Consider the following 11053-nt stretch of genomic DNA (forward strand, 5'->3'; position numbering starts at 1 on the left):
AAATGGATAACAATTAAATTTGTACACGGTTTAAAGATTATATGGTTTAATTTAACACGAAGATTAAGGAACAGTAAATAACATAATTAAAAATAAATAAAATGATCAAACCAAGTGTGGTGAAGTAATTAAGCATGGCGTTAGACTCGAATGTTAAAGATCGGTTTCTATCGAGCCCTCAAAATGGAGCTCGGTTGCTACTAAATGGATGTACAGCTGAAGAACACTTGAACAATTGCTATAAGACAAAAGCAAACTTTATTGCTTTGATATGCGTGCCAACAATGACCTAAAAACTGAAAAGGTTCTCCCATTTATATAGTAGGGGAGTTTTAACCCTAATACAAGTCTAAATAAGGTAAAAATCCTTTCGTTCCTTTTCTCTCATGAAAACACAATCTACAGCCAATATCGAGCGTGATCCGCACCGTAATATCTGACTGATGGCAGATATTTCGGCTCTCTGTTTGTCTTCTTTAACTGTTTCTTCCTTTACCCTCGGTTTTTCGTATTGCTCGAGCGGGAATCTCTTCGGGTTTGTCCATGCTCGATTCCCGACATATCGTCTGGTTGCTCCTGATTCCGATCTGCGGGCACCCTCGGTCTTACTCGTGCTAGTAACGAGTAACGTTGTTACTCGCTTTTCAACAGGAAATCGAGGATAACTTTATCCCCGATTTTATCCGTACACAATATGTCCAAGCTAAATTTGAAAAAAGGAAAAAAAAAAAAGAAGAAGAAGAAGAAGTGTCACAGTCCAATAACATGCATTTTGGAAAAAGGAAAATTTAAAATAAAAAGAAGTAATTAATTTTCTTTAGTTTTTAATTTTTTTCTCATGGGACATCTGCATATTTTTGTTTGCAAGCGTGGTTTGCAAATGCTGTCTTATTTTACACATACACCTACCGGCCAATTCAAGGGCAGCCTATTATGATTATTAACCTCTAATTAACTATTATTCGATAAAGCTTTACTTCTCACTTCCTCAATGTTAATTCACGTGCATGAGTTCTCATGGTGATTATTCCAAAATTAAGAAGAGGTTTTTGTTCTGGACTTTATCTGGTTTATTCTTAGGTGCTTTTTTTTTAATTTATTTATTAAAAGTGAATAGCTGGTTAGTGTAATCAAGATCAAATCAGAAGTGGCCAGTAAGGACCAAAAAATTCGTGGAATAGAAATGATTTCTGTTTCTGCAATCAGAAATGTGTAAGTTTTAGTTCTCAATTTATCTAATTATAGTAAGCGAATAAATTCAATTTCATCCTTTATGTTCAATAAAATTGAATTCATTTCTACTCCGGCTTTTATAATTTGTGAAATTTTATAAGAATTTAATTGAAAGAAAATGTTGCGGTGTTTAAAAACGAATATTATTGGTAACCCACATGATAAAATCATTTTCTTAAAAAAACTCAAATTCGTAATTCTAATTTTCCACTTTACTCCATAAAATAGAACTTATTTAAGATATACAGAAGAAGACAAAATACGAAAACATTAGCAAATAGAAAATAATAGTACTGATCTTAATGTATTTGTTTACTTTATTTTTGTCTTTATTTAAAATTAGCCTATATTAAAATGTTATTTTGAAAGAGGAAAACTTGGCCATTTTATTGTTATATTTCTATTTTTAGATGGTATTAAATAAGTTAAAAGAGCCGAGTATATAGTTTCGCACATTATAAAAGTTATTCGATAATATTTTTCATAGAAAATCCAAGTCCAGTAAAATTAGGAAAAAAGTTGATTTCTTTTATTTGCGTCTGTTTGAAAGGACAGATAAAATTAAAAGGTATAAAAAGAAACAATAGTTGTTTCCTTTTACTTATTAGTGATTTGTTAGGATGTCTTCATACTAATGCTGAACACTTCTTCTTTTTGATGGTTTCATAAGGTAGCAACTTCAACTGTTATTTTTCTTTATTAGAGTTCTAATATTGTACATTAATTATGTGTATATTTATTAAACACGATTTTAAATTATTGATATAATAGAACAAGTATTGTAACTTATAACAATTTTATTTTGTCCTTGAATATCGAATATTTTTGGAAAAATTTAATTCTTCAATAATTGACAACAAATTCATCAAATAAAAAATAAAAATGAATTTATTTTGCACATAAAGTTGAAAAAAAAGAGAAAAGATTAAAGAAAAAATATACGTAATTTTTATATTGACTAAAAATACCGCCTAAAATGAAACATAAAAAGTAAATTTCTACATTGTTCTTGGGCCCGTGCTCAGCTCCCCACCACTAAATCTCTTTTTTATGGTCAATACAAAGCAATAACATTAGTACCTATTGTTATCTAGTTTTTTCCCGTCTTTACCCCTAGTATTCATAACCAATGCAGAGCAAACGTGTTATAGCGTCGTTTGCTATACGCAGATACGTAACTACTCTTTCTCACAAGTGCCAACAGAAAAGCCAACAACCCACTTTGCCCCTGGACTTTTGCTCCGTGAGCAACTATGATGTTTACTCACTGAACAGAACATTACGCGACCTTGTCAAGTATGGGTCTTTAACCTCTGCACTCCACCTGTTTGAAGAAATGCCTAAACGTGATGTGGTTACATGGAATATTATGATTTCTGGATATAGTCATTATGGGTTTCCAAGAAAATCAGTGTACTTGTATAATAAAATGGTTTCTCAAGGTATCAAGGAGAACTCGTCCACTTTGTCCTTTATATTGAGCATATGTGCTAACGCAGGTTTATACAAAGAAGGGGTTGAGATTCTCAGTAGAGTAGTTGTATTGGGATTTAGTATGAGCTTATATATTGCCAGTGCACTTGTTAATATGTATATACAAATGGGTCTTACAGATGTTGCTTTCAAAGTGTTTTATGACTTACCAAAACGAAACTTACCTGTGTGGAACTTGGTTTTACGTGGAATTTGTGAAGCGGGTCAGTCCAGTGAGTTCTTAAAATTGTATAGTGATATGAAGTTGGAAAATGTGGAGCCTAATGGGCTTACATTTTGTTATTTGATTAATGGTTGTTGTAAAGAGAGACTTCTTGACAAAGGCAGGGAGATACATTCCCATGTGATTAAGACGGGGTGGTTAGAATCAAATATCTTTTTAGCTAATGCATTGGTAGATTTTTACTCTGCTTGTGGCATTTTGGTTGATACCAATAAAGCATTTGAATGTATTCCGCCTCAGGATGTTATTTCATGGAATTCAGTGGTTTCTATTTATGCTGCCAAAGATTTGTTGCATGAAGCTGTTCAAGTCCTAGAAGAGATGAGATCGTGGGACAAACATCCATCTGCTATGTCTTTCGTGGCATTGTTGAATTTATCAAGTCGCAAAAAGGAACTGCTCTTTGGAAAACAAGTGCACAATTTTGTTATGAAATTGGGCTTTGATTATGGAAATGTCCTCATTCAGTCGGCTTTGATTGATATGTATGGGAAAAATGATGACATTGAAAATTCAGTTTCTGTATTCCAGAGCTCCCCTGAATTAAGTCTCGAATGTTGTAATTCAATGATGACATCTTTGCTGCATCTTGGTGTCCCCCAAGATGTGTTTGAGCTGTTCAGTTGGATGGTTTGTGAAAATATTACGTTTGATGAAGTGAGTCTGTCCTCAACAATAAAGGCATTATCATTCTATTCCTCTCCTAGCTTGGATAGCTGTGATTTGTTGCATTGCTGTGCAATAAAATCAGGTTTTGATTTTGATATTATGGTATTATGTTCTCTGATTGATGCATATTCAAGATCTGGACAGATTAGGTACTCTCAGAAGATTTTTGAAGCATTTCCTTCACCTAATATCATCGGTTTCACTTCAATAATTAATGCATATGCTCGGAAAGGAATGGGAAGTGAATGCCTTGGATTGTTTGAAGAAATTATCCAAAAGGGTCTAAAACCAGATGAAGTAACATTCTTATGTATACTGTTGGGCTGCAACCATTCAGGTCTAGTTGAAGAGGGGAAAAAGATTTTTGATTCAATGAGACTTCATGGGGTCTTTCCAGACAGGCGGCACTATTCATGTATGGTGGATCTTCTGGGCCGTGCAGGTCTAGTCATTGAGGCAGAAGAGTTGCTAAACCATGCATCATCGACAGGAGATTCTGTGATGTGGAGCTCACTTTTGCGAAGTTGCAGGATTCATCAAAATGAGCATGTTGGAAGAAGAGCAGCTAAAAAGTTAATGGATCTTGAGCCAGAGGATCCTTCTGTTTGGTTACAGGCCTCAATTTTTTATTCTGAAATTGGGGAGTTCGAGACTGCAATATATATTCGAGAGGTTGCAGTTGCGAGGAAGATGAGCAGAGATATTGGCTATAGTTTAATTCGGGTCCATGAGTGCCGTTAAATACACTTGAATAAAAAGTGTGTAAAAAGGACATATGGATGGCTAATTGGCAGTTTGATCTGCAGTACACTCTGGATAAGTTTTTTCTTAAAAAAATGTATATCTACCAGAATGGACACTTCCTCTGCCTCTATACTTTTGAAGCAAGGAGGCCGTGCTGCGTGTTAACCAACTCCACTACCAAATACAAGTTGAAGAATTTTATGTCTTATTTGGTCTCTCCAAGTACTAGACAACCTTTGTCTAGTTCTTCTTTTCCATTTCCAGATTTTCACATTTGATGACGAGATAAATCTACTGCATAGATAATTTGACTGCCTAAAGAGGCACTTTTGAAGGTTGGTGCTGCAACATGTATTGCTGTATGGGTGAGAAAGAATCTAGAGGAGCACTTTTACTGATGAATAATATATTGAACCATGGCTGAGGAGTAAAGCGAAGACCTCTAAAATGATATTCTTACACTTGAAGTGTGGGCATGTAGAAAATGCAACACCTTTATCTACTTTCAAGCCAAGCGATATAACCCCCCACTAAATCCTCTATTTTCAGCACTAATACATACATATAAATTAATACTCTATGATCTCCCTTGATTTATGTGAATCTAGAAATACAGAAGAAATACCAGAAGAAATCATGGCTAAGATACTCTTCTTGTTTTTTGTTTTGCTAACGGTGACTCATGGAATTGCATTAATCAATTTGTCAGATGAAGTCATCCTGTCAGAGCTTGAGGATTTGGATGCAGAAGAAGGTGATGAAGCAGAGTTTTTTGACCTCCCCAAATGGGAAACTCATCGTGGAAACAAGATTCTTGTAAATGTGGATAGCTTTGGAGCAGTTGGTGACGGGGCTTCAGATGACACCAAGGTAACACGTTTTAATGTTTTATAAACTGAAACGTTCACCACAACTATATGCAGATCGACTTCTATGCGTTTTGTTATTAAAATTTAGTCAATTAATGGATTAGAATGTGTTAGGAAAGTTGAAATATGATCATACTGTATTTACTTCGTTCATAATCAAGGTTGTCTTTCATACTGATTGTTTTCAGGTTTCTAGTCTTTACTGTTTAATTCTCCTCTTCTAGGGGGATGGGCAACTTGCATATTAATGCTGCATCCATGCAACTTGCAAGTTACCTTCTTCCACTTTGTCATATGTACTATCTCAGGCTTTTGTTGATGCGTGGAAACAAGCTTGTTCAACTCCAAAATCAGTCCTCTTGGTCCCTGCAGGACGCTTTTATCTAGTAAATCCAACAAGGTTCCGAGGGCCTTGTGCAGGCAGATTGAGAGTCCAGGTTACACTAATTGCATCTATTTCATGCGTTGTTTCAATTTATATCCTCCATTTTGCTAACATTACCCTAAGAAGAAACTTATGCATATAATACTTGGTTGAAATCAGTACTTAGTCGACTTAATCATAAAAAAAGAAATCATTACTTTTTCGTGTATAGAATCTATTAAGCAAGCTCAACGCGCCTTACGATGGTCATAAATTTGAAACGTGATTAAAAAACAGATTGAAGGAACTATAATAGCACCGGACGAGCCTAAAAACTGGGACCCAAAGAATCCACGAATTTGGCTTGGCTTCTTTAACTTGACTGGAGCTCTGTTCCAAGGAGGAGGAGTTATTGATGGATCAGGCAGCAAATGGTGGGCAGCTTCATGCAAGAAGAACAAGACTAATGTAACTGACACACATGCACTACTTATATGTTCTTTTGCGTTTTGACAGATACAGATGATAATCTTATTCTCTTTTGTTTTTTGTTTTTTGGGTTTTATCTCGATAACAGCCTTGCAAAGCAGCACCAACTGTAAGGAAGTGGAGAACCACGGGGATCTTACGTCTAACTCTTATCAGCATTGTGAAATCAACTTACACAGAAATTCTAATTGCAGGCATTAACTATATATGCGAGCTCAGGTATAAAGGTGAAGGGCCTAACAATCCAAAATGGCCAACAGATGAACTTTGCCATTTCTCGATCAGACTCTATACGAATAACTGGTGTTAAGGTTTCTGCTCCTGAAGACAGTCCTAATACTGATGGAATCCATATAACTGAATCAACAAATGTTGTACTCCAGAATTCCAGAATTGGAACAGGTCTCGACATCTCTCATATTATCTACATTCAGAACTCCTTATTCGACTGATGTTGACCTCATGAACGAAGTTTGCATTATTTTATGTTCTCATCTATGGGATAAGACACAGAGTAAAGAGCAGTCTCTCTTTTGAAAATAACATTTTGGTGCAATTGAATTGCTTCTTAAATGTGTCTTTCAAGCAAGGCACTTCATATCTACCTTAAATCTCGCCTTGAACTCTGTGCATCTGTCTCACTTTACTGTATGAAAAAGCTAACTTGCAAACATGTATTAGCCTTCCTCTCATGCTCTGTGTTTTCTCAAACTAACTCGCACGTGCACTGTTTTAATGAACATGCCTTTTTTGATATCATGAATATACTTTATGATCAAAGAATAAATACTGGTTACTTTACTATCTTATTCAGGTGATGATTGTGTCTCAATTGTCAATGCTAGTTCCAATATCAAAATGAAGGGAATTTACTGTGGACCTGGCCACGGAATCAGGTAGCACATTTTGCTAGTTATCGATGCCCTTATTTTAAAATTACCTTTAGAAGTTCTGCAGAAGGGAGCTAGGAGTTGGTAAATAAACTCGAGTTGTCTGAAAGAATAAGCGTAAATATCATTCTCACCTTGTCTTCTAAACTGATTCTGTTGCATGAATGATGACTGCCAGCATTGGGAGCCTTGGTAAGGACAACTCTGTTGGTATAGTAACTCAGGTTGTACTTGATAATGCATTTCTCAGAGGTACCACAAATGGTCTGCGGATCAAGACATGGCAGGTATCTCTTTTTTAGTGTTGTGTAGCACTTGAATTCATCCCTATAGAAGGCATTACACACATGATCGTTTGAAAATTAAGATTTTTAAGCTGACTTTACAACAGCTTTCCTTTTAATTAGCAAAAAACTATAGGCTCAGTGACCTTGTCATGCAAAAGATTGATTTATTTATACAAAATCCTGAGCCCCAACGAGGAAAGAGCTTGCCCAGTTCACATTGGCAATTATATTTTGTCTGCTAATATAGAAATAGTTTTTCTTTTCATCTTAGAATCAGAATGATAAAAATTTCTTGTTCTCTTAGGGTGGAGCAGGTTATGTCCGTGCAGTGCGCTTCCAAAATGTGAGGATGCAAGATGTTTCCAATCCTATCATCATTGACCAATTCTATTGCGACTCACCAAAGTCGTGCCAGAATCAGGTATTCTTCTCAATTGTCATGTTTTCAACTGATAATCTGTTAGTTTTCAAAGGAAAAAACTAATTTCTCTCCAATAGTTGGGAAAGTCAATGTAACAAAATGTCATTTGTTCTTGACATCATAGACATCTGCAGTTGAGATAAGTGAGATAGTTTACCGGAATGTTAGTGGTACTTCAAAGAGCCAAAAGGCAATCAAATTTGCATGTAGTGACAACGTGCCCTGCAGCCACATTGTTCTGAATAACATTAACTTAGAGACCAGAGATGGTACTGCTGAGGTCTACTGCAACTCTGCCACAGGGATTGGTTATGGTTATATTCATCCATCGGCGGAGTGCCTGAACTCATCTGACAAGAAAATTGAGAAAATGGAGGCCATGCTTGACGAATCAAAGGAAGAATACCTGATTCATACTGAGCTATGAATTGACTTCCACATGCCATTGCTCCAACATGATGATTATTGAAGCAGATAATCTTATTATACATCCTGTAGTTTAGTGCTTACTTACTGATTTGAGTAATCTCAGATTCTGAGATTCCTAACTAGGTAAGGTAACAGCTAAATGCTATTTTACAGGGATTCATTTAAAGATATTTATAAAAATGTTATATTGTATCCTTGAGTTTTCTCCCGTGATACATTCAATGTAATACACAGATTTTATGTTCAGTGTGCAAATATAATGAGAAGGTTCAAGAAGGCCAGTTTCTCATTTCTTTTTCTTCAGAACTCCAACTCCACTCTAGTTAGACGCGAAGGGACCCACCATCCCACCACATTCATTGTGACCACATATCACAAAGCATTTTCTTCTTCTCTAAACCTTTCATGTACTCCTTTTCTCAGAATTAATGAACAACTACGAATATTTTCATTTTCTTTATTCATTTGGATTTTTCTCCAATTTCGTTTCTGAAAATTGATCATGCCTTCCACCCATGGTTCATGAGTATCATACATTCTGTTAGCAATTACAATTTACTCGAAACACTGGCTGGATACTATTTCATCTAAAAGTTAAATTTGCATGAAGTTTCCTAAAATATTTCTATAAAAGATGGAGTAATTGTTGTGACTTGTAAAAGAGTAGAATAAATGATCATTATTTTATGTGGTACAAAACTTGTTTTAAAAGACAAACCAGCCATTCGTTCACCTAATGAGCATCAAAATGGCTACTTTTTTGGTGGATTTATTCTTTCGGTAAGCTAAGAAGTATCTTTAAGAAGACTCCCATACTCCAAATTAGTCCGAACAAGAAAAAAGACAGTAAAAAATAAAACGGAACGTTGGTTATGATTATCATTCATGTTGCAAAGAGCCATAGGCGGTCTTACACAAGTTGCTATGATAAAGTGACAGCCTTCATATTGCAGCAATCACATATTTGGTTTCTGGTACAATGTCCCTGTGGCCTTGTGGGCCAACACACAGACTGATGCGCTTTATTTTTTCTTGTGACTGAGTTGTGTTGCTCTAGTGAGTTGCTTTAGTGGTGACAAGAGTGAGTTGCTCTAGTGGTGAGCACCCTCCACTTCCAACCAAGAGGTTGTGAGTTCGAGTCACCCCAAGAGCAAGGTGGGGAGTTCTTGGAGGGAGGGAGTCGGGGGTCTATCGGAAACAGCCTCTCTACCTCAGGGTAGGGGTAAGGTCTGCGTACACACTACCCTCCCCAGACCCCACTAGTGGGATTATACTGGTTTGTTGTTGTTGTTGTTGTTGAGTTGTGTTGCTCCAAAACGCACGCATAAGTATACCCGGTCGACAAGTAATAAAATAATAAGCAGAGTATCGTTTTCACAAGGACTTTCGAATTAACTATCAATTAAATAAAAGTAAAACAATTATTCTATTCGAGCGATTTTCTAAAGTATGATTTTTAACTATAACTAATCTACAGTTGTAAACTAAGAGACTAAAGAAAATAAGGCGGAAGCTTGGAGACGAATTCAATGAGAGAAAATATTTCAGAGCTATGAGTTAGCTAACAATCCCGTTGAGTTTTCTACTTAAATTGTCCAATTAATTTATCTAGTTTATTGATTGAGATGGTTAATATTACCCATAGCATTCAATCGAAGTACTACTCCCCTATTCAAACTAACATAACGACTATATTTCTATGATGTTAGAATTAACAAGAACACATTAATAACTCTTGTATAGTAATCAAGCAATGCGATTAGGTATAGTTCTATCCTAACGGCAAAATTCGTTCCCGTGGTTCAGGTTCAAGATCTTGCTCTACTCAATCCTATGTGCAATCTAGAATTCTCACATTCGAATTCAATCATAGACCCGTAGATAGTATTCAATTAGTAATTAAGCAATCAAATAATTAATCACAAGATTGAATAAATAAACCAATACAATAAAGTAATAAGAACAATTCAAGCTTCAAACTACAATGCTCATGTAGCACCCCACAACTATAGAACTAATAAACTATGAGATTAAAGGAAGAGAAGAGAAGATAAATTAGTTAGAAGCCTCATTCAAGTGTGGTTTGCATTCCTTTTACGTGAATTCTCCTTCAAAATATATTAGATATCATCCAAATTAGGTTTAGAAGGCCTTTTGTACGAGTTGAGACCGTGTAAGACTGAAATAATCTTGCCCCGAACAAAATAGGAAAATCCCGCAATGCAGGGTCCAGGCCAGTGTCACAGCCCAACATTTCACCTTAAGGATCGTGATGGCACCTAGTCTCTGAGACTAGGTAAGCCTATCACACAATGACATCAGACAAAATATCACAACTTAATATTTAATAAAATTGAGAAAAAGGCCCAAAACATAGCCAATATGGTGGTACAATAATTACAATCCCAAAACCCGGTAATACTGAGTCATAAGCTCTATATAGAGTATACACGAAATCTCAACAATCCATCACTAATAAACAGTAGAAAAGAAATAGAATGGGGACTCCGAGATCTGCGAGTGGCACAACAGGTATACCTTGAAGTTTCCAAACAACTCGACTCTATTCTCTATCGACCAACACGATCTGAGGTGCCTGGATCTGCATAAAGAATGTGCATAAGCGTAGTATGAGTATACCATAGTCGGTACCCAGTAAGTATCAAGACTAACTTCAATGGAGTAGTGACGAGGTTCAAGTCAAGACACTCACTAGTCAACAAACCTGTAATATCAATGACTCGTAACATGAAGAATAACAAAAGTCAATAATTGTAATCTTGTCAGAACAAGTGATAATGATTTAATACAAGTAAAGGCTCAATTTCAACTACGAATCATCAAGTAGAATCGCACACATATGGCACCTCGTGCCTACATTATCACTCACCCTTGCACGGAAAAGACCTCGTGCCTCGACATAAGTCACACCCCCGCATGA

At 36.0% G+C, this 11053-nt stretch overlaps 2 protein-coding genes across 4 annotated transcripts; both read left to right on the forward strand.

Moving 5' to 3' along the window:
* Positions 1 to 2273: 2273 nt before the first annotated feature.
* LOC117281090 (pentatricopeptide repeat-containing protein At1g74600, chloroplastic) lies at positions 2274 to 4502 on the forward strand. The gene has a single exon (XM_070199776.1). The coding sequence runs from the start codon at positions 2363 to 2365 to the stop codon at positions 4358 to 4360; it is 1998 nt and encodes a 665-aa protein (XP_070055877.1). The 5' UTR covers positions 2274 to 2362; the 3' UTR covers positions 4361 to 4502.
* A 111-nt stretch (positions 4503 to 4613) lies between these two features.
* On the forward strand, positions 4614 to 8388 carry LOC104114725 (probable polygalacturonase At1g80170). 3 transcript variants are annotated; one of them, XM_018777173.3, is made up of 10 exons: positions 4614 to 4728; positions 5073 to 5233; positions 5541 to 5669; positions 5894 to 6064; positions 6174 to 6194; positions 6280 to 6487; positions 6900 to 6981; positions 7154 to 7262; positions 7567 to 7683; positions 7808 to 8388. In XM_018777173.3, the coding sequence occupies exons 1-10, from the start codon at positions 4713 to 4715 to the stop codon at positions 8108 to 8110; spliced, it is 1317 nt and encodes a 438-aa protein (XP_018632689.1). In that variant the 5' UTR covers positions 4614 to 4712; the 3' UTR covers positions 8111 to 8388. The 3 variants fall into 3 exon arrangements, with proteins under 3 accessions (XP_018632689.1, XP_018632688.1, XP_070055878.1); XM_018777172.2 differs by lacking the exon at positions 4614 to 4728 and having other exon boundaries at positions 4802 to 5233; XM_070199777.1 differs by lacking the exons at positions 4614 to 4728; positions 6174 to 6194 and having other exon boundaries at positions 4802 to 5233.
* Positions 8389 to 11053: the final 2665 nt, after the last annotated feature.

This window comes from Nicotiana tomentosiformis, chromosome 4, assembly GCF_000390325.3.
Source record: "Nicotiana tomentosiformis chromosome 4, ASM39032v3, whole genome shotgun sequence".
NCBI lineage: Eukaryota > Viridiplantae > Streptophyta > Magnoliopsida > Solanales > Solanaceae > Nicotiana > Nicotiana tomentosiformis.

Excerpts from the sequence above, each read along its gene's own strand:
- LOC104114725 (XM_018777172.2), top strand. The coding sequence starts at position 4,943 with ATGATCTCCCTTGATTTATGTGAATCTAGAAATACAGAAGAAATACCA. Across the intron at positions 5,234-5,540 it reads GGGCTTCAGATGACACCAAG|GCTTTTGTTGATGCGTGGAA; the intron begins GTAACACGTTTT and ends GTACTATCTCAG. Across the intron at positions 6,982-7,153 it reads GGACCTGGCCACGGAATCAG|CATTGGGAGCCTTGGTAAGG; the intron begins GTAGCACATTTT and ends GATGACTGCCAG.
- LOC117281090 (XM_070199776.1), top strand. The coding sequence starts at position 2,363 with ATGCAGAGCAAACGTGTTATAGCGTCGTTTGCTATACGCAGATACGTA.